The sequence below is a fragment of the Herpailurus yagouaroundi genome, unplaced genomic scaffold (assembly GCF_014898765.1).
Source record: "Herpailurus yagouaroundi ecotype Mexico unplaced genomic scaffold, PumYag 163, whole genome shotgun sequence".
Classification (NCBI taxonomy): Eukaryota; Metazoa; Chordata; class Mammalia; order Carnivora; family Felidae; genus Herpailurus; species Herpailurus yagouaroundi.
This window is the reverse complement of record NW_024412404.1, coordinates 37,290,334-37,317,327: the sequence shown is the minus strand read 5'-3', so window position 1 is coordinate 37,317,327 and position 26,994 is coordinate 37,290,334. Positions and strand designations below refer to the sequence as shown.

The window sequence follows — 26,994 nt, the reverse complement described above, 5'->3', positions numbered from 1 at the left end:
TACTGCCAAGAAAGCCCACCCCCCTTAACCTAGACAGGCAGAGTGGGACACGGCTGCCGTGGCTGAAAGAGATCAAACCCACTAGAAGCCACTAGAGACCAAGGGGACCTTGTCCTGACCCACCAGGAAGATGCCAAAATAGCTAATGTCATGGCATTCAGGAATCAAGAGAAGAGCGAGAGTCTTCAGTGGCGTCGAAATGCTTTAGGAGGCCTGCCTGTCTCTCCCATGGCAGTCTTCTGCCTGTACCCACAGCCCCTGTCGGAGCGGTAGCTCTAGATATGGATGGCATATTTCTGCTATGAAGCTCTGCCTCTACTTCCCCACCTCCACGTCTGACCCAAGCTGGACCTATCAGATTCCTTCTTTTGGAATTTGGCCAAATGGTCATTTCTAAATGGAGCTAGTGCTGCAGTAACCAAAGTCAGTGCATGAGGCAAATTTAGGGGGAACAGAAATTCTGAGTTGGCAGAGGAAGCTGATCTGCAGAGAAAAGGGCAGTGTATTAGGGTTGTCTACAGAAACAGGATGGATGGATGGATATAGATATACATACACATACAGATTTATTACAAGAAATTGGTTGGTGTAGTTATGGAGGCTGATAAGTTCCAAGATCTGCAGTTGACAATGTGGAGACTCAGGAGAGCCATGGTGTAGTTTAGTCTAAAGGCTGCAGACTCAAGATATAGGAAGAGTCAGTGTTTCAGTTAGAGTCCAAAGGTGGGAAAAACAAGCAAACAATGTCTCAGCTCAGACAGTCAGGCAGGAGAAAGTCTTTCTTTCTTTCTTTCTTTCTTTCTTTCTTTCTTTCTTTCTTTCTAAAAAGTTTTTAAGTTTATTTTGAGAGAGAGAGAGAGAGAGAGAGCACAAGCTGGGGAAGGGCAGAGAGAGGGAGAGACAGAATCCCAAGCAGGTTCTGTGCCATCAGCGTTGAGCCCAACACGGGGATCAAACTCACGAACTGTGAGATCATGACCTGAGCCGAGCTCGGGTGTCAGACACTTAACCAACTGTGCCACCCAAGCACCCCATTCTTTTGTTTTTTTAAGTGTTATGTTTATTTAAGGAATTTCTACAGCCAACATGGGGCTCGAACTCACAATCCTGAGATCAAGAGTTGTGCAGTCTTCCGACTAAGCCAGCCAAATGCCCCAGGAGAAAGTCTTTCTTACTTGTGAGAGGGTCAGCCTTTTTATTCTATTCAGGCCTTCAACTGATTGGACAAGGCCCACCCACATTAGAGAGGGCAATCTGCTTTACTCAGTCTACCAATTCAGATGTTAATCTCATCCAAAAACATCATCCAAAAACACCCTCACAGACACACCCAGAATAATGTTTGACCAGATATCTGGGTACCCTGTGGCCCAGTCAAATTGACACATAGAATTAACCAGTACAGCGGGGTGCCTGGGTGGTTCTGTAGGTTAAGCCTCATGAGCTGATAGCGCAGAGCCTGCTTTAGATTCTCTGTCTCCCTCTCTCTTTGTCACTGCCCAGCTGGCACACACTCTCGCTCAAAGATAAATAATAAATAAATAAACATTAAAAAAAAAAAAGTAACCATCACAGGCAGCTCTGCAGAGACGAAGGATGATGAGGAAGAACAGCTGCCTATGACTTACTCCAGGTTGTTCAGCGAGACTTCATTTCTGTGCGCTCACTGTTGCTTTACAGTAACCTCCTTCCCCACTTCTTTACCTGAGATAACAAACAGATTTCTGTTTCTTATGATGGCACCTTAATGAAGCAAGGAAGGTTCGGATCCTAACTGTTGAGGTCTGACTCCTGGTTCCACTCCGCGGAGGTTTAAAAACAAAATGGCTCCAAATTACTTGATTCCTCTTCCATCAAGAGGTTGGGTCTATGCTTCTTCCCCTGAATCTGGGTAAGCTTGTGACTCGGTTATAACTAAGAGGATGATAGAAACCACACTGTATGACCTTTAAGTTCTGTTCAAAAGACAAAGCCTCTCCTGCCTGATTCACGAGAACTCATATTTGTAGCCCTGAGCCACCATGGAAGAAGCCCATGTTCTAGGTCACATTGACAAGCCACTGAAGCACTCCAGTCAGAAGTTCTGGCCTTCAAGTTCCCCCAGCCTGGGCACCAGACATGAGAAATGAGCTTTCAAATGATTCCAACCCCCAGCTGTCAAGGCAACGTCAGCATTCAAGACTTCCAGCGGATGTCCTGACATTGTAGAGTAGAGACAAGCCGCTTCCTCCGTGCACTCTCTGAATTCCTGTGTATCATTCGTGCTTTTTATTTTCTGTGTGTTACGATGTTTTGACATCTCGGGACCTTGCAGAGCCAGGGAGGGACTCTCCCTCCCAGATTTTGCTAATTCCTAAAGATAGCAGATCATGTGATGCTGAGCATGCCTCTGACATGCAAACCAACCAATCCTGAGCCCATACTCCAAACCACCTCCTCTATTTTGGTTCTTACACTCCAGGAGGCAACATTCCTCTGCCCTAATCATCCCAGGGGAAGGTATCAGACAACTGGAGACAGCCCTCAGCCCCGTGCCTGCCGGAATTATTCAAACTATCCTAAACCTGCCTAGCCTGCTTACTTTGCTGCAACCGTTTCTTCCCATAAAAACTACAGTAAGAGTTCATGTCCATGCTTTTCTCTTGCTGCTTCTGCCTCCTGAATGACCCTGGTGCTTTACCATGTGGCCCCACGTGGCATGGCCTGTCCCTTCCTCTGGGGAACTGTGAGTAACAAACTGTCTTTTCACTGGCAGCCATCTCCTGATCTGTTGGCCTCACTATTCCTAAACAAAACCAAAATCCCGAGTACATTTTTTTTTTAAGTTTACTTATTTATTTTGAGAGAGAAGGTGAGAGCAGGTAAGGGGCAGAGAGAGGGGGGGAGAGAGAGAGAATCCCAAGCAGGCTCCACACTGTCAACACAGAGCCTGACGTGGGGCTCCAATTCATGAACCGTGAGATCACGACCTGAGCCAAAATCAAGAGTCAACCGAGAGTTGACCAAGAGTTAACCGACTGAGCCACCCGGGAGCCCCGAGCTTGAGTACATTTTAAAACATCCTGACCCGGGGCGCCTGGGTGGCGCAGTCGGTTAAGCGTCCGGCTTCAGCCAGGTCACGATCTCGCGGTCCGTGAGTTCGAGCCCCGCGTCGGGCTCTGGGCTGATGGCTCGGAGCCTGGAGCCTGTTTCCGATTCTGTGTCTCCCTCTCTCTCTGCCCCTCCCCCGTTCATGCTCTGTCTCTCTCTGTCCCAAAAATAAATAAACGTTGAAAAAAAAATTAAAAAAATAAATAAATAAAAAATAAAACATCCTGACCCACAGAATCCATGAGCATAATAAAATAGTCATTTTATACCCCTCAGTGTTGGGGTGATTTGTTAAGCAGTTGTGGTACCTGGAGGGCACGTTGACATCTTGCAAATCTCTCAACCTCAGCTTCTTCACGGGTTTAACGAGATTAACAGCATGATTTCACTGGGCTGTTGTGTGGATTCCATGAGACGTAAAGAGCTTAGCGCTCACATGTGTTACTTTTATTTTCGATATTGTTTTCTGAACGAACTTGGACACCCAGCTCACTAGTTCCCAGTGCATCACTAGATTGTAAGACAGAAGCCTGCTGTCACTTGAGGGGTTTTTTTTGTTTTTTTTTTTTTGTTTTTTCCACTTGAGCTTCTTTATCCTCGCCAACCTACCAGTCTCGCCATTGTCCACTGGATCAGCCGAAGTCCAATCATGAGAGATGGAAACCACACGTCATTTGAATAAGGAAACCTCAATGCAAGGAATTATTTACTATAATGGAGTGCTGAGGCATTGGCTCACCAGAAGTTAAAGATAACTCTAAAGAACACAGGAAAAGATGATATAAGGAACAGCCCCTACCCCTAGAGCTGAGATGGACCCTTAAGAAGAGGTTTCTTCCCCCTCCTTCCCACCGAGGCCAAGATTCAGATCTCCTTAGAAAGGACGTAGTAGCTGTGGCTCAGTGGCTGGCAAAGAAGTCTCACTGAGGTGCCGTACTTGCAGAACTTGCCAGAAATTAGCAAGGTGGGGTGCTGGGAGCAATCATTCACAGGGAGCCACCTCAAAAGTTATTGCAAAGCCACTCAGGTGGCTCAGGGAAGCTAGTAGCCACTGTGTGTTGCAGGCACTGAACGAGGCGCGCACATTGAGGGAGCCCCCACTGCGGGAGCCCACACGGCAGGACCTGGTGCCTGAAAAATCACGTGCACTCCAGGAGCCGGCCCTGGAGAAGCCTCAAAGGCTGCAGGAGCTCAGGGACAGGACACACCAGAACCAAGGAAAGAAACTCTTCCTCCTACGGTGTCTTGCCAGCTCCCTCTACTGACAAAGCTGAGCAGTGTGCCAGCTGGAAAAAGAAATATTTCCAGGCCTTTGCTCCGTTATCCCAGAGATAACTGGCACAGTCTACCTCTTTGGAGACGCATCTTCCGTACGCAAACTTTTACATACATTCGGACTTCCATACTACAATGAAACAACTCCTTATTTCCACCGAATGAGATACAGCTCTCTTTCTTGGAAGTTCTCACATCCTGTCTCCAAAATAGGGAGATACACAGTCCCAACAGTCTGTATTCAATACTTCTGAGTTTGCCAGAGTCCCTCAGAATGTACTGTTAACTAAAGACTAAGCTGGTAACGTTAACTTCCGATGACTTACGAAACTTACAAATGAAAATGTGAAGAGAGAGAAAAAGAAAAAAGGTTACTATGTACCAAACCACCATGTATATACAACAGAAAGAAAATATGCAAAACTACTACAATCCTTATTTTTATGATTGGCCACAGGGCTGTTGTAAGAACCATTAAGGATTTTCTAGCTGCTTCATTGCTTCTACACTTATTGGTTGGCATTCTACCGTAAGGGAGGCCTATTTCTTCTCCTCTGTGTACTCATTTATTCATTTATATATTGCTATGGACGAAGGTATTACTTCACTCACTGGGTTATAATCTGTTACTGTCGTGCTTTGTTTTGACGCTCTGCATTTGCTGATGGGAGCCCTCATCAACTGACTCCTAGTCCTTTTGATGTTTCCATCATTCTTTGAGTACTTCCTTACTTTCCAGCACCAGATGTTCTAGAATCATCTTGAAATTTCTCAGCCCCAGTGGTTGATTCATTTCTCCAAGGAACCGTGGTTCCTTTTGTGGAGCATGGTACTGGGAACTCAGTACGTGGGCTGTAAATGTGCTTATTCCTACTGCGGCATCATTGCTTCGAGGCCCTCTCAGCAGACCCAGCTGGGGAATGTGTGTGTGTGTGTGTGTTCGTGTGTATACATACACACGTACACATGTGCACATACACATTTAAGCATATGCATACATTTATGACTCACTTATTTCTATACCTACTTATCTGTTAAAAACCGTGAGTTCAGGGGCGCCTGGATGGCTCAGTCGGTTAAGTGTCTGACTTCGGCTCAGTTCATGTACTCAGATTTGTGAGTTTGAGCCCTGCATCGGGCTGTGTGCTGACAGCTCAGAGCCTGGAGCCTGCTTCAGATTCTGTGTCTTCCTCTCTGCCTCTCCCTGCTCTCTCTCTCTCTCTCAAAAATAAACATTTAAATAAATAAGCATTAAAAAAAAATACAAACAAAAAACTGTGAGTCCATACTTGCTATGGACTGAATTGTGCCCCCCCAAAATTCACATGTTGAAGCTCCAGCCTCCGATATAAGTGTGTTTGGAGTAAGGAAGTAATTAAGGTTAAATGAGGAGTGGAGCCCTGATCTGATAGGATTAGTGCCCTTATAAGAAGAGACACCAGAGAGCTCTCTCTCTTCACCATAGGAGGACACGGTGAGCAGGCTGTTGTCTGCAACCCGGGAAGAGAGCTCTGATCAGAAACTGAATGGCCTGGCACCTTGACTTGCCGTCCACACAACTGTGAGAAAGCAAATTTCTGTTGTTAAACCTCCCCCCAGCCTGTGGTATGTTGTTATGGCAATCCGAGCAGACTAATATAAAACTGACCTTTAATTATAATCTACATTGGTTAGATTAGGTGTGGGTTTTTCGTTTGCTGTGTTTTGTTTTTTACTGCTTCTATATTGTACTATTTGCCTGTAGGACTTTGCTGGTTTTGGTTAAGTTCAGAGAAGAGGGCTGTAGTAAGTTGCCTTGTATAATGTCCTAAGAAGAAGGGTGCTTTTTTAAAAAGTTTAGAAGTACCAGGATCATTTATCAAGAAAAACAGAGTCGGGGTGCCTGGGTGGCCCAGGGGGTTGAGTGTCTGACTCTTGATTTCGGCTCAGGTCGTATCTCAGGGTCGTGGGATCGAGCCCCCGTCAGGCTCTGCACTGAGCTAAGCATAGCATTCTTGGCATTCTTTCTCTCTCTCCCTCCCTCTGCCCCTCTTTCCCCGCTCATACTCTCCACCCACCTCTACAATTTAAAAAAAAATCTTTAAAAAAAGGGAAAGGAAAAACGGAGCTGACTCAAGAGTCACACTACTGCTTGTCAGCTGAGGGTGAACATTCTCTCTGCTCTCCCCAGAACAGGACAGAGAGCAACAAACCCACTGGAGCAAATCTCAACCCCAGTGGGGAAGCATTGGTAAGAGTTGCTTGAACAACTCCTGCAGGACAGAGAGGGAAGGAGTCAAATGCTGGTTTAGTGTCTGTAGCAAGGTTTATATTGAGTGCTGTGACTCCTCACTTCATCGTCACAGCAACAGAGAGACGGGCATGATTATTCCCACTCTATAGATGAGAAAATAGAAAAGTGGAGAGGTTAGGTATTTGCTTAAGGCTGAACAGCTGGAACCCCTTTCCTAGACTCTACTCCCCTAGAAACTAGCACCTTGCTGAGCCATACTGGCGCCCGGGGCAAAAGGAAACATATGCACTCCTATATGCACGTACCGAAATATCCTTCCACATTTTGAGTCAAATGGGAAAAGCTGATGAAAGCCCTACCATCAAAAAACAGGACTACACATAAAGCCTTGTGTTGCCCAATCTGTTCACACACTATTTTCAACCCTCCTAAAGCTAATTGGCAGGGAACGTAATAGTGACCTGCATGGAACTGTGGGCTGATTGGAAATGACTATTCCTGTTGCAAAATGACACCAGGTCATAAAACAAACAACGGTCTGTCTTTATTTTAAGTGCTGATATCTTGTTCACCGTGGATGTTTTACGTTTTGCTTTTTAAAAATACTACATTAAAATATTTATCTGGATTATTTAGTGCCCCCTTAAATACTGCACCCAAGGAGTATTCCTCACTCACCTCACCTTAATCTGATACCTCGTAAAACCGAGTCTTGGCCTGAATTACACCAGGACTCTACTCCTCAGAGCCGACCTTCTCTTCTAAACAGGGCTCTGTCGGGGTGTGGATCCCAGACCCTGCACTCCGGCATGATGTTAGTGCCCTATCTTCTCATCAGAAACACTGAATCATAAAGCTGTAACAACAGAAATGGTTCCATTGTGTGGTAAGCATATGGTCACATGCCTGCCAAAGTGTTTGGAGAGACCAGATATTCTCCACCCAGCCTTAGTCACATCTGACCCAGAAGCCACAAGTTCCCAGTTCCTATCCTGGTAGGCTCATCTGAGCTCCTGGCATCAGGATACAGGGTACAGGCAGTCCCTGGTTCAGAAGCCCAGCCATCCTATTTAGGAGCCCACACAGTCCTCTCTTTAGCCAAGCAGTTGGCTGAAAGGCGTTGCAGCAATCAGCCTTCTATTGGAGACGAACATTGCTGATTTCTTTGTTCTTTTTGCCATTTCCCCAGGTCTTCAGAAGTCAGGGAGACCTAGCTGCCTATTGCTAGGCGCCTTCCTGACCATTTTTGAACCAGTGAGCAAACAACTCCTCATCTTCCAAACAAGTAAACAAGCATTCATGGAGAACCTACCGGGCACTCTGCATCCACACCCGCCCCCTCTAATCCAAGTTCCAACCTATGGCCGAAGTGACCTTCTAAAAACACAAATTTGTCAGGAGGATGAAACGAGCTAACATTTGTAAAGTGCTGACTGGCATTACTAGCACATGGTGAGTGCTATAAAATATCTATTAAGGGGCACCTGGGTGGCTCAGTCTGTTAAGCGTCTGACTTCGCTCATGCTCATGTCCTGATCTCACGGTTGGAGCCCGAATTGGCTCCGCTCAGACAGATTCTCTGTCTCTCCCCACTCTGCCCCTCCCCGACTTGTGTGCAGTCGTGTGCTCTCTCTCTCTCTCTCTCAAAAATAAACTTAAAAATAAAATAAAGTGCCTATTAAACAAATATATGTAATGGTATTCCCTGCACAGAATCAAATGGAAACTTTTTCACGGCCCCCCTCTGCCTCCTGCTTCCTCACCAATCTCTCCCTTGCTAGCCTTACTCCAGGAGTCCAGCTACCTCCTAGACTTAGCACATGCCATACTCTCTTCCTTCAACACTCTTCCCAGACCCACTCCTTTTCATCTGACCAACTTCAACTCCTCCTTCACATCTTAGCTTAGATGTTGCTTCTTTCTATCTCCCAGGACCTCCTACAAGGAGCTGAGATTCCTTCATTTGACTCTTTTCTAGCTATAATGTTTATTACAATTGTAATCACTGCTAAAATGTTTTAAGCTTTTTAATATCTGCCTCCCTTACTGGGCTGTAAATTCTCCCAGGGCAGGGGCTTATAGGGGTCTCCTATGCACTGCCTGTTAAGGAACTTGGACAGGGTGGGTCCCTAATGGACTGACCATTGCCCAATGAACGTATAAAACCTTCTTAATACTGTCATTTAGGTAACTGGCCCAAGGTGACACAGCTGCTGTAATACTCGAACCCACGACATGCCAGCTTTGAAGCTCAAGGTCTGACTATCCCTTCCTTTCCCTCAAAGCAGGAGCCAGAAGGCAAGTGGTCTGTCTGGGAAGTGAATTTAAGGAACTGCAGGTCTATTTGCAGAGGGCCACACGCGGCAAGGAGCGCGGCGCCTTGAGCGCTGGCCTCGGGCCCAGGAGAGGGGGCACCCGTCACGTGTACCCGGCTGGGCTCGCAGCCGCCGCACCCGGAGGCTGGAATGCGGCCCCGCCCGCTCCCGCGCCAGCAAAACCGCGCTCTCCCAGCGGACTGACGTCAATGAAGGGGGAGCCTCCGGGCGCCGCGCTAGGGCGGCCGAGGGAGGAGGGAAGGGGCCCCGGCGGACACGCCCCTCGCCGCTACTCCGCTGCTGATTGGACCCGGGGAATCTTCGCACTCGGGTTTCGGGGCCGGCGAAGGGAAGGAGGCGGAGCCTGAACACGCCCCTCGCTGCTCTGTTGCTGATGATTGGCCCACAGAGTCTCCGCGTTCGATTTTGGAAGGCTCTCTCCGGAGCTCTCACCAGGGCTTGGCCGAGGATTGGCTCTTCCCCGGCTGGGGAGCGTTTTCTCCCGGGAGTCGCGGCTGTGACCTAGGTGGCCCGCCTTGGGCAGCCAGGTACGTAGGTCGGCGGCCCCGCTCGCGCTGCGGTAGGAGCGGGCGGGCTGGCCGTCAGAGCCCGGGTGCCGCTGGGACCCGAACCCGCAGGGCCACTTTAGGGCACGGCATTGTGTGAAGCGGCCACGTCTGAGCCCCGGGGACCGATCTGTGCCGGGGGTTTCGCCCAGCGATCTGGGCCAGGATATCCCCTCCCAAGCTCTCGTCCTGTGGGCGAACGCCGCCCGGTCCTTGTGAGCACCTTCACAGCAGGAAGCGCAGAGCTACGCCCGCCCTTTCGAAAGGCCGTGAAGGGTTTGGGGTGGGCACATCTTAGCTTGCCCCATCCCGATTTGAGGTCTGTCGACGCTGCCCTTCAGCGTGGTGAGTAATCGCTCCCACTCCCCGCGGGGCCGCGGAGTGCTGAGGGCGCCGAGGCTGCCTTGGGAGATCTTTCAATCCCTGCGCCTTCCGAAACCGCAGAAGCAGATAGCAGGCTCGAGAGGTTTCAGAGCCTCCTGGGTCATTCCTTCCCCCGAAGACCTCGTCAGCCATCTGGCAGGAACAAAAATAAGAGTGGTTGAGAGCCTGGGCGCTGGGATCATATACTACCTGGGTATATCATCAGTTACCTCCTGTTTGACTTTGGGCAAGTTACTTAACCTTTCTGAGCTCGGGTTTCTCATCTGTAAAATGGGTATAACCAGAGTGCCCCTCGTAGGAGTGAGGATTAAAGAGATTACCTATTTGAAAATGATGTTCTGTGCTTGACACAAAGCAAGCTGCCTCAATGGCAGCCGTGACTTAAAAGTCCACAGATGAATCCATCTCCCTTTACCCTCTTTCCCCAGAGTGTAGTCCCCTTTTGAGGGAGTTTCATGAAAATGAAAATGGTTCTATACTGTCTGGTTGTTAAACAGCCTTTCCCTTAACATCACTCATTCATGGTATAATGTACCGAGATGGACGCTTGCACGTACTTTTATCTCCCTTATTCCCTTGAGGGTTATTTGTTCTCACTCTTCTCACTATTTTAATGATGAGCAAAATGAGTCAGGGGAAACGGGCTTGCCAACGTCACTCGGTTATCAGTGGCACAGCCAGAATTCAGGGTTCTTGAACCACTGAAAAGAGTTACTGCTAGATCTAGAGTTTCTCTTCTGGTCATATCTGGGAACTGGTCTGGGGGTAGGTCCCCGTTCCCTTTTCCACGTCCACATTAGGTTTGGAGACCTAACGTGTGCAGAACGTGTGCAGTTGTCTCAGGCGCTCCTGGCCGGGGCTAGGCCCTAAAGGGCCGGGGCTCACACTGCCATGTGGACTGGACCTCCCACTGGAAGAGCCACAGATTTTGGCAGCTGTCCAGGGTCAGGGAAGCAGTCCAGGGCCACAAGTGTTGATTTGGGCCTTGGGCCAGAGCCTCCAGTTCTTCTTCCAAGAGGCCCTTTGCCTCCGATTACAGATTATTAGCATCACCAGAGTTATCTGAAGGAGGTGAGCTGAGCGTGGAAGCAGTTGCCCCCCGGCTCACACAAAGTGTGCTCTGCCTGTTGTGGATACCTGTGCCTCCCTGAGACCAGTCAGAATAGCTGTCTGAACTGAGCTTCATATACCACAAAAGATGCTCAATTGCGCACTACATATGTTGCAAATTCATTGCGTGGTGAGTCACTTTTTAAATATATGTCTTTGTTAAAGCTCTATAGTTCATTTATTGCCTATTTCAAAGCAAGTTGAACTTTGTCATTTTCAACATTTGGTATTTACTTTGGGGGTTCATTTTTTAAGCTGGCTTGTGTCAAATTGCAATTTGCAAATGAGTTTTTACTCATTTGCTTACAGACCCATGTTTATATTCTTTCATATCAACTCTGGAATGAAAGATCCATTTGTAATCTTTTAATAGCCCTGTGGTGTCATTTTCTAGTGTAGAAAAGTACCATGGTTCAAGCATACACTGACTTTCCTGGATTCAGGTCTTATCTAAGAAATTGGGGGGAGGGGGGAAATCACACATTGAATAAGATAGGAAATGTTTTTTCTGGGGAGGCTGGCTGGCTCAGTCAGTAGAGCAAGCCACTCTTGATCTCAGGGTTGAAAGTTCGAGCCCCACATTGGGTGTAGAGATTACTTAAATATAAAATCTTTGGGGTGCCTGGGTGGCTTATTTGGTTAAGTGTTGAGCTCTTGATTTCAGCTCAGGTCATGATGTCACGGTTCCTGGGATCAAGCCCCACGTCGGGCTCTGCACTGACGGTGTGGAGCCTTCTTGGGATTCTCTCTCTCTCCCTCTCTCTCTGCCCCTCCCTCTCTCATGCTCTCTTTCTCTCTCTCTCAAAATAAATAAAAATAAACTTAAAAAAAGAGAGAGGTTAGGATTCCTTTAAAAAAATAAAATAAAATCTTTAAAAAAGTAGGGGCGCCTGGGTGGCTCAGTCAGTTAAGTGTATAAGTAAAAATAAAATCTTTTTTAAAAGTTCCTTTTGATAATAAAAGTTCTGACTCAGTTTTCCCCAAGTTTACATCTAATCCTATGTGAAATACATGGATTTTTATTCCCAGTCTCACTGCTGGCTGAATCCCAGGGTGGGAGGCAGAGCCAAGAGTGAGGATCTCAAAATCTGGGGGTGCCAAGTCTCCCCACCCCACGGTGCATGGAGGGTACGGTGGAAACTGGCCCAGACTCACCCAGATGGTTTGTTGGTGTGTGTAACTCACTGTAACGTGGAGGCTAAAGGCTGGAGGCAGGGCCTTGTAGGCCCTTGCAGCCTGGCAGAGGTGGCCGGGGCCATCTGGGAAGTCAGGCTCCAAGCCATCCCTGAGGCCGCTGCTGCTTCATCCTGTTGCCATTTTCCCTGAAGGGAGGGTAAGAGGGCCTGAGTCTGAGAGAAGCAGGATCGCCCCTTGTCCCACCACACAGACCAGAGGAGGAGTCTGCCCCGGGCTACGCCACAGCCAGCCTGGGTCACTGGAGTGCTTTACAGCAGTGATCTCTCTGCCTTCTCCCACGCCCTAACCCCACATCCCACAGCGGCAAAACAGTGTGTTGTCTCCATGGAAGATTGAGGAGGGCAGAAAAGGGGAACTATTGGTTGGGGAATTTCCTGGCACCTGATATTAGCCAGACCTGTCCACACATGGCCTTGGCAGACAAGCAAATCCAACTGCTGCTTCTGTACAGACCTAGTCTCCCCAGAATCAGGGACTCTGCACACGCCCTCTGAGAGCATAATCATCCTGTTCTTCTTACAGATGTAGAGGGAAACCGAGGCCCATGGAGGTGACGTGAAGTGCCTGAGGCCCCTTGGCCGCTGAGTGGCAGAACTAGGGCCCGGACGTAGTCCTCTGACTCATGAGCCAGTACTCTGTGCACTGGGCTGGGTTGCAGTTCCAGATTTCTTTTGTGGGAGCTGGGGATCTTCCTCTTCAGGGTGCCGCAGGTTAAGGCTAGAACAGCTGGTCAAACAGTAAACAGCTCTGACGTTAACAAAAAGATCAAAATAAATTCTACCACCCCGCCCCTGCCTCGTGTGCATGTGTTCATTGTTCTTCCTTTCCCACTGGAGGTTTCCTCCTTTGTGAATCAGGTAAGAACAGTGAGACACCCCCACAGGAGCGATGGGAAGAAATACGCTCTGAGCTGCTTGGCTGTGAAGGCAGCTGTGGTTTTCGTACACGGTTGCAGTCCCCTTACACCAGGTCCTGACCTTGGCTGAGCCACCGGAATTTCATCTGTATCTTGCCTTCCTTTGCCCCACTGTGCGCTGGGGTGAGGGTAACAGCGTCCACTCCTAGAATGCTTTTGAGGATCAGATGATATCATGCATATTGCCACGTTGCCTGGTGCAGAGTAAATGCCCCATAGTTAGCTTTTTTCCTTTATCAGCCTGACAGTGTTACTTGGTGACTGTTTTCTGGTCACAGTGTATTTTTATTATCCAGCTCAGGGGATTTAATTACCACACATACAAGGTTGTTAACTGGATTCCATAATAGTGCCCAAGGAGAGGTAGATTTTAAAATTCCCATTTCCAGATAAAAAGCACAATTTTTATGAAATTAATTTACCTGAAAATCTTCTACAGGTTTTAGTTATTAAATCTTTTGAAGAGAGTGAGGTTCTAATAGGCCTAGACACTGGGACAGGGGGAGTGTGGAAATTACTGGAATGAGGAGGGTGGCTGTTGAGGTGAGGAGGGAAAGCCAGGGAAAGGGAGGGCCAGTTACATTTGAGGAGTCTAAACGGGATGGAGAGATGGTTCAAACTCTCAGGAGAGTAAAGGCAGGTGCCAGCCAGGGCCACTCTGCAAGCAGGCTGAGCACTGGAAGCTGGGAACGCGTTTTTTATGATTTCCATTCTGTGTAGGTTTGTCACGGTGAGCATGGACTTTTTGTGTTTAAATGCTTTAATTTTTGCTCCCCCCGCCCCCTTTTAAGCTAGTGTCAAAAGGGCAGTGGGTGGGCATTTCGTTTATTTGGCTCTTATCAGATACCTGATACCACACTAGACTCATTCAATCCTTACAACAATCCTGGGAAGCGGTTATGAGCCCCATTTTACAGCTGAGCAAAGAGGCTCAGAGAGGTTGGGTAACTTGCCTAGGGTCATACCTAAGAAGGTGGCAGGGCTGGGATTCAAGCCCAGTTCTGTGTTGTGCCAGAGTCCTTGGTCCTCCTTGTCTCTAGTCTGCCTTCCAATCTCATAACTTTTTCAGGCTGTACTAGACAAGGGTAGGGTGAGTGAGCCTCTTATGCCTTTATTATTCAAGGTGGAACTCTCTCGAACTGAGGAAGACCATTTAATTTTCATTTTCGGCAAGGTGGGGGAGGACTTGGACATAAGTCTTCCTTTTAATTAAACTTCTAAGATTTCAGCCTCTGCCCATGGTTGTATATTCTAACCCTGTAGCTGCGTCTTCATCCCTACGTTCCTCTCCATGGCCTTTTGGACTACAGTTAGATCTGACTGGTCTGTTTCATACTGTGTTTGTTAAACTGTACGGACTTGGTTTGTCTCTGAGGGTCTTGAAAATAGGTGGGATGACTGTTCTCAATTTTACAGATGGAAAAGCAGAATAGTAGAACACTGAACACTGTTCTTAACGCTGCCTTCACTCAGTCCTCACTGCAACTCAGGCCAAAATTGGTATCGTTTGAGAAGTTTACACAGGAAGCAGCTGAGCCAGTAAGTGGCGGAGGTGGCTATAAGTGGGATTCCAGCCTGGGTAGCCCAACGTCATACCCCTTTCTCACTTCTGTGCTAAGAGCCTGGGCCTTGGCATCAGCAGTATCTGGATCTGTCCTTCAGTTTCTTCATTTGTGAAACGAGGGTACAGCCCCTACCGCATATGGCTGTCGTGCTCACATTTCAATGACGTGACGTGACTACGACTCTTACAGCGGTGCCCAGTACATGTGAAATGCTCGACACATTTCCGTGGCTGCTGCTGCGTCGTCCTTACGACCTGGATGTCCTGGGGTCTGCCTGGGCTTTAGAACCACAGACCTGGGTGCTACTCCTGGCTCTGCACTTAACCAAGGCTTCGTGTCTGTGGAAGGATCGTTTCAACTGAGCTGTACTTCATCTGCACGGTGGGGATAAACAAGTCTTACTTCACTGGTTGCCGGGCCTCTTCAGGGAGGTAGTACATGTGTCGCACTCATAAGCACTTTATAATAAAGTCTGGCTATCCTTATGCATATAATTTCCCCCAGGTGCCCTGGCAATTGGAGTGATTTTAAGTCAAGACTTACTGCACAGACTTACTGGAGAACAGAAACACCAGAAGCCCTTGTATCCATCAGGACCCCAGGTTTGGGAAGGGCCTGCTGAGCTGATGCCTCTCCGTGCTTTCCTTCCCCAGAGCACCCAGGATGGGAACGCCTGCCTCTGTGGTGAGCGAGCCGCCCCCCTGGCAGGCCCCGGCTGAGGCCCGGGGCCGCAAGCAGGCCACAGCCAACATCTTCCAGGACGCCGAGCTGCTGCAGATCCAGGGCCTGTTTCAGCGCAGTGGGGACCAGCTGGCCGAAGAGCGGGCACAGATCATCTGGGAGTGTGCGGGAGACCACCGTGTGGCAGAGGCCTTGAGGAGGCTGCGTAGGAAGAGGCCCCCCCGGCCAAAACCCCTGGGCCACTCACTGCACCACTGCAGCCGGCTCAGGTGGGTTCCTGGAACTGGAGGCCTGAGGGAAGGGGGGCACTACTGATGCTCCTTCCACCATTTTCTGGCTGTATGACCTGGAGCTACTGACTTGGCCTCACCGTCAAGTATCTGCCATCCCGGGGGGGGGGGCCGGGGGGGAGGTACACAGTGCCTACGATTGCTGTTACTGTTGGAGTCCTGTAGGATCTTGTGAACTTCCACAGAAGGGAATGCCTGGGTCCTATCAGTGCCACCTCATTTTGCAGTGATTCTCAGCCAAGTGGGAGGGACTATTGTTTGGGAGGAAAAAAACGTGTTTCCCTGTTGCAGAAGAGGTAACAAATCAAGAGTAAACCTGGTTAAGATCTTGCCTGTGGAATTACAGAGAATATAGCGTAGGAAGGTTCGGTAGAGGCACTGAGGGTTAAAAATTGTTGAGGAACTTCCAACTTCCCCTAGTCATCCCCCTCTTTGCCTAGGTCACTGACAGCCTAGGAACAGCGAGCCCCACAGGGTTGAGCGGAGCCACACAGCCTAGCCAATCACTGTGGGTTACACTCTGCCCTCTGCCCTCCATTCTTCCCGCTGCCTTCTCAGGCCCCAGAGTCAGAATATTAGTCCTGGATAGGTCTTCCGAGTCATCAGGTCCAGGGGGAGCAAATCAGCCTCTTGCTCATATGAACTTTAGCTGACTTGCAATCCCAATTTAAAACATCTTGCTAAGGAGGATTCTTGGTTCCTCCAGTCTCGTATCACGGCTGACTAATGATGGCTGCCACAAGTACAGCATGAAGCTGGAGAAAGGCTGAGTTGTCACACACCCCGATCTAGTCCAGCTCTCTTTACAGAAAAGAAATCTGAAAGCTTTGCCTAGTCTTTAGCAATCAGGGGGGCAGACGAGTCCAGAGCCCCAGTCTCATTTTGCCCCAAACGGTGTGTTTAGTTCATCCTGACCAAAATCTCTTTAGCCTGCATTTTGTTCTTCCTATTGATTTGGGCCTATCACACACTTGTTCCCTGCAGAATCCCCGAGCCCCGTGCTCCACTGGCCGACCCACAGAGTGGTGCCACAGAGATGGCCTCTGGCAATCAGTATCTGAACTCCAGGAGGACAAGTGCCAGGATCCGCCGGAACTGGAAGAAGCCAGGCCCCACAAGCTACCTCCATCAGATCAGACACTGATCCAGGGAAGGGGCTGGGAACGGCAGTAACTTCCCCAGGAATCACAGGGACTTTTGCCAAAGGGCCCAGGAAGTGAAGAAGGAAGACAGACTGGAGGCAGACAGCCCCACAGTGGTAAATGGAAGGCCACTACCACTGGCCTGCTCCGTTCAGAACAGGACTGGAGGTGTCCCCTGAGCTCTACACCATGTGGGACCCATTCCTGCCTCAGCTCTTCCCACCCGACAGTATACTCGGGCTGCATGATATTCCCCTGGGAGTCCAGCGATGGGCACGGAGACTGAGCATCTCACCACTCCTGCTACTAACCCTCCTGCTACTACTGTAACCCATGGTCCAGCCACCTGCCCACACCCCTGCCTGTCAGGCTAGTGCGAGGAAACCGTGGTTTAAGTGGCAAAATAAAAACATTTGCATCAAGAACTGTGTGAGTCTGTCACAGAAAGGGAGGCTTCTTCAATGGACATTCTGGAGCCAGGGGGTAAGGGCTTGCACTTATTGCAGGGAAGGGGTGTTCCCGGGAAGGAGAAAATAGGCCAGGCCTCCTTTTCCCCCGAGAGCAACACCCACCACCCCCCATCCCCTAGATCCTCTGTGCTAAAGCCTCCGTTTCCAGAGATCGGGAGATGGAAGCATTTCCGTAGGCAGTCCTGATCCACAGGAGAGAGAGGGTTCTTGGCCTCTGGCCAGTTCTAGAAGGGGAAAGACTATTCCAGTCCGCCTTGCACAGTGGGCAGTGAGCCTGCAAAGGAGTGGCTGCCAGCTCCTCAGATGGCATCTTTATCCCCATGGGCCAACCATCCTGAGGTGGGTCAACAGTTGGACCAATCGTTCTTGAGCCTCCAGCATTATCTGAGATTCCCTGTGGCCTGATAACCTTTAAGGGGAGGATTTTTGACTACTTCTACTGGCTTCACCTCAACAGCATATTATGTGCTCATTAGCATTCACCTCTGTTTCCCAGGCATCCTATCTGTCCCATTACCCACCCTTTAAAGGACCCAGGGTTCAAAGTGCTTCAAGCAGGCAGTGATGCGCACAAAGGATACGCTGCCCTCTTGTGGCCAAGAAGAGAAGCAGAGCGCATTCCTCATCCCAAACCCATAGGGCTAGAGGATTTTGTTACTCAGAATTTTTTCAGCTTGTAGGAAGTACTCAGTGCAAATACTGCATAATCCCTAGTAGGGAAATATCTCATAACAAAACATGAGTATTTCTGCAACAAATACACTAAGAGGAAAACATCATGGTTACAAATAGCTTCAATTCACACCAGTGTAGGGTCAGGTCAGGTTTTGGTATCAAATGAGTCAATGAAAATATTTCTGGTTTTTAGAGCACTGGGACCTTGGAAATGAGGACCTGTATAACTTTGGGGCTGTATCTCAGCGATTCCATGGAAACACATGGTTCTTTGTCCTTAAAACTGCATTCTACCTTGTCTTCCTTTCACCCAAGAAAACTAGACAAAAAAGGTCAGAATTGGACTTGTTATTCATACATTTGCATTGATTTAAATACATTACATACAAGTTCTACAGTGCGTTGGAAGAACACAGGCAGCAGTACTCTTCCAGCCCGGCCTCTCCTCCCTGACATGGGGACAGGGCCTGCGGCTGACAGAGGGCCCGGCTGTTCTGTGAGTGCCGCCCAGAAGCCTGCCCTGGCACTTTGAGGCTCCTGGCTCTCCCTAGTCCACATTCAAGGCAACCTGAGTCCAGGCTTCAAGGAGAATGGAAACATGCCAGGAAAGGATGGCCCACGCTCCCGCCTGCCAGGACTGGGGCCAGCCCCCTCGTACGTTGGATTCGATTTCCTTCTCATCACAGAGCTGGTCTAGATGAGGGCGATGTGCAGACCTACTTGCACAGGCTGGCTTCCCCCAGCCTCCTCTAAGACAGCTTAGGCTCTCTCGACGCCCAGGTGGGAAGCTTTACCGACAGGTTTGTGGAGAGAGATCTTTGGAGAGCCAAGCACACCTGGGTCCCTTCTGGCCTCTGGGAGCCCTGCTGCTCCTACAGTCTGGGGGCAGGCACTGTCACAAACATGGTCCCCAAGGTTAGATTCCAGGCCAGCTGAATGAGATTGTCAGGGTTAGGAGCTGTGCCTTTGTCCACAGGGCATGCGTACCCAGCTCCCAGAGACTCCTCCTGTCAGCTGGGGGGCCCCCCCCGGCACAAGCTGGACCCTGGGGGCTAGGATGCAAAGGGACCAGCTTGGCCCAGCTGACGAGAGGGCTGCACATCTCTGCTCTGCCTCCTGGGCAGTGGGAGCTGGGCAGGCAGAGGGCACGCAGCCATAGTCCTCGCTCCCTTTCTTTGGTTGTTTTTCAAACCTTCAAGATCGTTTCTTTCCAAGACTGATTGACCAATCGCAGGGTGCCAGAATCTTGAAGTGTCCAGTAGCACAGAACTGCCCCTTAGCCACAGATGGCACCCTCTCTACTCTCTCCTGAGGCCATTCTTTGCTTTGGTGTAGAAAGGGCTCGGACACCTGGCAAGGGGGACAGCTGAGGGAAAAGAGACAGGGAAGCAGGAAGATGCACATTGAACTGGGCAGGCTCTAGGGGACAGTTTGAAGGCCCTTCTCCTTTGGGCCCTGCCTTTCTCAAGAAGCCATGGAAAAACTGGCCTAGAACAAGAAGTCAGGGAGCAAAGGGAAGCTGCCAACTAGGAAGAGAATATGAGTCCCATTACCTCCGCCAAGCAGCAGCAGTGGTAGCATAAAAAGAAGTCCAGGGACCTAATATCCTGTCCTCCTATGAGCTGAGATGCATCCCAGAATCCTCATTGAGACCCATTCCAGAACCCAAAATTGAACCCCCTGAGGGAAAAGTGTCGAGAAAAAAAAATATCTGAAACAACAGAAACAAATAAGAGGACCGGGGTGTCTGTCACCAAGACTGGGGAAGCAAGGCTGGGATGTTTGCCCACAGACCAGTTACGGCCCCCGGCATGTACTCAGGCCAAATGGATGGCTTGTGCATACTGGGGGAGCCGCTTCTGCCCTCTTGCCTTTGCCTGAATGACGGGCAAACTGCAAGCCTGGACTAGAGACACTGTGTCCCTAGAAGGGCAGAGAGCAGAGCCAATCTCTACAATCATATGCACAACCACTAAGAGTTCTGGAGCAAAAGTGTCCCCGCTGCGAGAACTGGGTTGGGAGGCTTTCAGTCACCCTATTGCACTGGTGGGAGAAGGGGAAGAAAACTTGGCAAAAACCCAAAGGAAAGGTGTGGCTTCTGTCTGTCCCAACTGGTGAGTCACCCAGTTGCCCTCTGAATCACCCAGCTGCCTTGGTCCATGGGAGTAAGGAACTGTGAGGCACCTGAGCTTCTGGGTCCATGCAAATTTAGGTCTGGATCAGAGGTTTCTGACCTAAGAGGATCTGGGAATCTGCCTCGGTTTTGCTACTAATATTTAAATGTGTATTTGTCTGTCTGTTTTCTGATGCAGAATATAATGAGGAATTGCCACAGAGCAGGGTGTCAGGGAGGGAAGGGAATTTCCCAGCCTGCCCCAGGGGATGCTGGAAGGGAGCTGCTCCTTCCTGGGCATCTGGACTACCTGCGCGGAGGCTCCAGCCCTCCCTAGCACTCAGAAGGGCCCACAGGCACACACTGTCCCTCTGATTGTGCTTCTCCCTGTGCTTGGGAAAGCCCTGAGGGGGGTGACGAGCAGAGAAGAAGGGCTCTCAAGGGCACTGCTCTCCACCGGCTTCTCAGGCTTTTCCTGCAACCCACCCCCAGGCTTCCTCCCAGCCCGAGTCTCGAACAGTAGGTCTCTGTCTGACTCTCAGGCTACCACCATGAAAAGAAGGGCTTCCGACTCTGAAAGCTCTGTGTGTAGGACTCGCTAGAAGACCGCTGGTGGGAACGGGCCGTCTCGACAATCACGGGTGGCATCTGGACAAGGTGCAGGGGACTCTTGTTGTCTTTCAGGGCCTGGGTCAGATTTAGGATCTGCAGTAGGAAAAATAAGAGCAGTGAGGAAAAGACCAAGGCATCCTGGTCTGCCTCTGAAGAGAGACCTGCTGATAGAGTGCTCCCATAAATCAATACAAAAATAAACAACACATAAATGAAAAACTATACACCTAGGGTATTTCCAGAAGTAGGAATATAAACGGGCAAAATACGAAAAATGGAAACCTCTCCAGTCATTTAAAAAATACAAATTAAAACAAAAACCTCCCATTTTTTCTCCTTCCCATTAGTAAGGATACAGAAGAAGAAGATGCCTCAGAGGTGGGGACAGTTCAGAGCCAAGCTGTGGGGCTGGACCCTGGGCCAGTTTTTCAGAAAGGGAAGCAGACGGTAAAGGCTTAAGAGTGAACAGGCCCTCTGACTCAGCAATTCCACTTTTAGGAACTAAAGAAACAATCATGGATAGGCACAAAACACTTAGTTTCAACTAATACAGTGCAGTATTGTTTTTAGCGGTAAAAATGGTATAAATGCCTCAGAGTATGGGAACAGTTAATAATGTAAGGGCTAAGAAACAGCAATTAAAAGATAGATTTTATTGACATGGAAAGCTGATCACAATGTCATTAGATAGCAAAGGACCGAGACAGGAGCCAGTATTATGATGTAAAGACTCTACCTTCATTTTCTAAAATTCTATCTACCTATCTGCAGAGAAAAAAATTCTGGAACTTGGCACTGATTATCTCTGGGTCAAGGAATTATAGGTGATTTTTATTTGTTCATGGTTGTTTATACTTATTTTCTGATTTTCCTACAAAGACCATATATTTGGGAAAAAGCCAACATTTCAGTTGGCTTCTCCCTCTACTGCTATCTTTTTTTTTTTTTTTTAAGGTTATTTATTTATTTTGAGGGAGACAGAGCACGAGCAGGAGAGGGGCAGAGGGAGAGAGAGAGAGACTCCCCAGCAGGCTCCGCACTGTCAGCGCAGAGCCCAACATGAGGCTCGATCTCACAAACCATGAGATCATGACCTGAGCCAAGATCAAGAGTCAGGTGCTTAACTGACTAAACCCCCAGGCACCCCTAATGCTGTCTCTTTATCATCGTTTTTGTGAGTCTTTTTGAGTAAAATTTTTACTTTGGAATAACTTTAGACTTACAGAAAAGTTACAAAGATAGTACAGAGAGTTCCTGTACACCATTTACCAGTTTTTCCTAATGTTAAATTTTTATAGAACTACGGCACATTTACCAAAACTAAGAAATTAACAGTGGAACATTACTATTAACCAAACGCCAGACTTAATTTGGATTTCATTAGCTTTTCCAGTACAGTTCTTTTTTGATTTCAGGATCCCATTCAGGATACAACATAGCTCTTTACCAACTTTAGTCTGTTTTTTACAGATATTTCAGAAATGTGTCCATGGGGACACGTTTGCCAAAATTAGAATCACCACCATCTATCTTCTCTGATAGGAGAGTACAAAAGTGGAAGTAGTCTGATAATAGCCTGCTTGCTTGCTTGCTTGCTTTCTAAAACAGTTTCTTTTTTTTTTATGTTTTTATTTATTTGTTTGTTTGTTTAATATTTGAGAGAAAGAGAGAGAGACAGAGTGTGAGCAGGGAAGAGGCAGAGAGATGGAGATGGAATCGGATGCAGGCTCCAGGCTGTGAGCTGTCAGCACAGAGCCCGATGCAGGGCTCGAACTCGCGAGCAGTGAGATCATGACTTGAGCCGAAGTGGCTTAACCACTGAGCCACTCAGGCGCCCCAGTTTTTCTTTTTCTTTTTTTTTTTTTAAGATTTTATTTATGGGGCGCCTGGGTGGCTCAGTTGGTCAAGTGACTGACTCTTGATTTCCGCTCAGGTCGTGATCTTACAGTGCATGAGTTTGAGCCCTGCATCAGGCTCTGCACTGACAGCGCAGAGACTGCTTAGGATTCTCTTTCTCTCGGTCCCTCCCCTGCTCACACACTCTCTCTCAAGATAAGTAAACCTTAAAAAAAAATTTTTTTTAAGATTTTTTAAATTTATTTTTAAGATTTTATTTAAGTTTATTCTGAGTAGAGAGAGGGGGTGGGAGACGGTGGGGCAGAGAGAGAGAGAGAAAGAAAGATAGAAAGAGAGAGAGAGAGAGAGAGAGAGAGAGAGAGAGAATCCCAAGCAGGCTCCACCTTGCCAGCACAGAGCCCAGCGTGGGGCTTGAACTCACAAACTATGAGATCATGACCTGAGCTCAAATCAAGACTCAGACGCAAAAAAAAAAAAAAAAAAAAAAAAAAATCAGGCACTCAACCGACCGAGCCACCCAGAAGCCCCTTAAGATTTTATTTTTAAGAGGCGCCTGGGTGGCTCAGTCGGTTAAGCATCCGACTTCAGCTCAGGTCATGATCTCACGGTTTGTGAGTTTGAGTCCCGCGTCAGGCTCTGTGCTAACAGCTCAGAGCCTGGAGCCTACTTCGGATTCTGTCTCCCTTCCTCCCCCTCCCTGCTCACACTCTGTCTCTCTCTGTCTCTCAAAAATGAATAAACATTAAAAACAAATTAAAAAAAAAAGCTTTTATTTTTAAGTATGGGGCATCTGGGTGGCTCAGTCAGTTGACGGCCCAACTCTTGATTTCAACTCAGGTCACCATCCCAGGGTAGTGCGATGAAGCCCCGCATTGGGCTCTATGCTGAGCACGGAGCCTGCTTGAGATTCTCTCTCTCTCCCTCTGCCAATCTCCCCTGCTCACACACTGTCTCTTTAAAAAGTTAAACAAATAAAAAGATTTTATTTTAAATAATCTCTGTAACCAATATGGGGCTTGAACTCACAACCCCGAGATCAAGAGTCACACGTTCTACTAACTGAGCCAGCCAGGCACCCCTATGATAGCCTTCTTTAAACCGCCAGATATCGAAGATTTTCATGGCCAGGCCACAGACAGAGGGGAGGGTAAGAAAGGCTGGACCCTCAAATCACAGAGACACACGGCCTTTAAGCCACAAATATCCCTGGCCTGCAAACGCTGCCCATGAAGAGGCAGAGATACACCTGAAACAGAGGTGAGAAGTCAGAAGTGGATCCTATCTGTAATTAATTCTGTTTTACTTCATTGTTGTAGTATCTGTCAGCATCCTCCACTGCTTCAAAGAGCCTTGAGCACAAACTCTGGGTAGAGAATGAAAAGGAGTTTCTTTTTTTTTTTTTTTTTTTTAATTTTTTTTTTCAACGTTTATTTATTTTTGGGACAGAGAGAGACAGAGCATGAACAGGCGAGGGGCAGAGAGAGAGGGAGACACAGAATCGGAAACAGGCTCCAGGCTCTGAGCCATCAGCCCAGAGCCCGACGCGGGGCTGGAACTCACGGACCGCGAGATCGTGACCTGGCTGAAGTCGGACGCTTAACCGACTGCGCCACCCAGGCGCCCCTGAAAAGGAGTTTCAAATGGAATTGGAGTGAATTATGCAGGAAACCACCCAACTTAAGAGGCAGGATTTTTTTTTTAAGTTTCTTTACTTTATTTGGGGAGGGAGGGGCAGAGAGAGATGCAGAGAGAATCCCAAGCAGACTCCATGCTGTTAGCACAGAGCCCAATGAGGGGCTTGAACCCATGAACCATGAGATCATGACCTGAACCGAAATCAAGAGTTGGACACTTTAACTCACAGAGCCACCCAGGCGCCCCAAGAGACAGAGAATTTTAAACCTGCCCTGGCTGGTTCTTCCTGTGCTTCCCCTATTATTCTCTGGGTTACAAGCTGCCTTTTATGCATGCTGAAGTTATTTGGGGTAAAATGTCAAATTATCTACAGCTTACTTTCAAAAGATTTGGCCAAAAATAAAATGTATATATCTATCTATCTAGAGAGAGACAAATTATACAGTTATATTAAAGAGAGAAATTAGATACATTTGTAGAGAGAGATATTCCTCAGATAGATAACCTATAGAGATACAAGCAAATAGATAACAGAGATAAAGTAAGCGTGGCTAACTATAATAACCGGTGAATCTAGGAGAAGATCCTACTTTACTAAGGTTTGAAATTCTTCAAATTAAAAAGCTGACAAGAAATTGATAGCACATATTCTGTAGCACATAAAGCTAAAGGATAAAATCTTTGAAAGTGCCATTTAAAGAGGCTTTCCCTCAGACCCCGCAGTAGATCTAACATCTGGTGCAAAGTCTTTGAGTAACAACTGGCATCCAACTCCAGCTCTCTGGAAGGTCTTTACTCTTCCCCTTTGGCTGAGGGCCCTCATATAGGCACTCTGTGATTACAGCTCAGGTACGGAAAGGGTTGTGACCTCCTTTCCCTGTAGTATGTCAGATTTCTGCAAGGTGGCGGCTCGTCTTGCCTCATTGTGTGTGACTGGTAAGCAAGTAAGGATGTGACCGATATATTGGCCACCTACCTGCTGAAATGAGCTGGATGCTCATGGAAACTTACAGTGTTGACAGGGAGGCACTCTAAGTCGGAAGAGGCCAAAAGGCCCTCAAAGGACATTAAGGGCACAAGACAGAGAGAAAGATAAAATTGTACTCTCCCACCCCACCCCCCCTTTTGCCACTCTAGATAATGGCCCTGACCGATATGATGAGAGGAGGGTTGCTATGGTTTTGGCAAGGGACTGAGCTGGAAAGGGATTAGAGAAGATAGTATAATAGGGACAGAGGCATAGCCTACACAAGGTTGAGAAGTTCATTCCTTTATGCTGAGTTCCATAATACCACAGTACATCATGTGGCTTTTAAGGTCTCCAAAAATTCTGCCAGCTTAACTGGGCCCTTACATTATTTGGGAAATGGAGGAAGAACACGTCACTGGTATTCAGGCAGCTATAATAACTGCAGCTCTTGAAACCTCTGTACATCCCACTTCCAAGGAAACATGAACTCAGGAAGCCCAAGAGTTGCTCTCACAAGAAGCCTTTACCTAAATGGTAGGTAGAGGTAAATGCATAATTATGACTGGAAAGACCTTCTTGACCTTTAAAGATGTGAGAACCTACCTTTTCTGCACACAAAATCATAATCAAAACCGCTAATACTTATTGATCACTTCAATACACCACGTACTACTCTAAACCATGGATCTCATAATAACCCTATGAGATAGGAGCTATTATTAACCCCATGTTACACATGGACACACTAAAAGGAGGAGAGACTAAACAACTTCTCCAAGACCTCACCAATAAATGACAGAGCCAATAAATGACAGAGCCAGGATTCAAACACAGGCACTGTGTCCACTAAGTCATCCCACTATGCCATCCCAGATGTCTTTAAGACTTTAAAGTTGGGGCGCCTGGGCAGCTTGGTTGGTTGAGCATCTGACTCTTGATATTCGCTCAGGTCATGGTTCGTGGGTTTGAGTCCCATGTTGGGTTCTGCGCTGGGCACGGAGACTACTTGGGATCCTCTCTCTCCCTCTGCCTCTCTGCCCCACTTACACTCTCTCTCTCTCTGTCCCCCCAAAAATAAATAAACATTAAAAAGAAAGAAAGAAAATATCAAAGTGATAAGCAGAATGTCAGTGCTCTACAGAGCTTTAAAACAGTTTTTCAGGCACAGTCTTTACTTTTGAAGATCAACAATGAATGCCCTAGGGGTTTCCTTAGCTCTCTTTGAAGGTAAAGTGGAGAAAGAAGAAATAATACAACTTATAACGATAACAAAAATTATAACCACAATCAATATATGAGTGCTAACCCTAGGTAATTATTTTTACTGAACACTTGATATGCATTTATCTTATGTAATCCTTTGGCCAACTCTGCAAGGAATTATTATTGTCACATTTTATAAACAAGGAAACCGAGGCTCTGGCCCAAGGCCACAGGGGTTGTAAGTAGTGAAGAAGTCGGACTCCAGAGGCTGGCTCTTAACCACCAAGGCCTATGGCCTGCCTTGAGCAACCTGAAGACAGGGGCCGCTGGGTAAATTTACCAATGAACTAGCCAGCAACAGGCACAGAGCTGAGCTCATAATAAATGCCTCACCAAGCACTGGACACCGTGGAAGAAGTGGGAGATTTGAAAGGGCTACCTTTCCTCACCCAAGTGCTAAGTCAGAGTCACAAATATGTACAGCATAGACTAAAAGGGTGTAAAACACAAGCTTTACATTTACTCAGCATGAGCATATAACCCTCCCGGAGAGAGTCCAGGGATGACAACAGGAGGAAGTCCCAGGCTTACCTGTCCTCGCATGACAGCAATCTGCTTATGGAACTGGCCCCTGTCGAAACCAGGATCTTTCTGCAAAAGGGCAGGAGACGGAACCTGCGTGAATCTCTCAGAAG

The 26,994-nt window shown here is 48.0% G+C and overlaps 2 protein-coding genes across 3 annotated transcripts in view; one reads left to right on the top strand and one right to left on the bottom strand.

Moving 5' to 3' along the window:
• Window positions 1–9,312: 9,312 nt before the first annotated feature.
• Window positions 9,313–17,189, top strand: AVPI1 (arginine vasopressin induced 1). Of its 2 annotated transcripts, none has more exons than XM_040486071.1 (3): window positions 9,313–9,461; window positions 15,305–15,601; window positions 16,607–17,189. In XM_040486071.1, exons 2-3 carry the CDS (start codon window positions 15,315–15,317, stop codon window positions 16,764–16,766), a joined length of 447 nt encoding a protein of 148 aa, XP_040342005.1. In that variant the 5' UTR covers window positions 9,313–9,461; window positions 15,305–15,314; the 3' UTR covers window positions 16,767–17,189. The 2 variants fall into 2 exon arrangements, with proteins under 2 accessions (XP_040342005.1, XP_040342006.1); XM_040486072.1 differs by lacking the exon at window positions 9,313–9,461 and adding an exon at window positions 9,468–9,824.
• Window positions 17,190–18,012: 823 nt separating this feature from the next.
• PI4K2A (phosphatidylinositol 4-kinase type 2 alpha) overlaps window positions 18,013–26,994 on the bottom strand; it is a 33,515-nt gene continuing 24,533 nt past the window's right edge. The window contains exons 8-9 of the mRNA XM_040486070.1: window positions 26,891–26,950; window positions 18,013–20,727 (exon numbers count right to left, since the gene is read on the bottom strand). Of these exons, the coding sequence (XP_040342004.1) occupies window positions 20,566–20,727; window positions 26,891–26,950 (222 nt within the window). The 3' untranslated portion in view covers window positions 18,013–20,565. The remainder of the gene's footprint in view (window positions 20,728–26,890; window positions 26,951–26,994) is intronic.

Bases quoted from the DNA above. Each gene is read 5' to 3' on its own strand.
- AVPI1 (XM_040486071.1), top strand. From the start codon at position 15,315: ATGGGAACGCCTGCCTCTGTGGTGAGCGAGCCGCCCCCCTGGCAGGCC. The intron at 15,602-16,606 runs GTGGGTTCCTGG...TGTTCCCTGCAG, and splicing joins CACCACTGCAGCCGGCTCAG to AATCCCCGAGCCCCGTGCTC.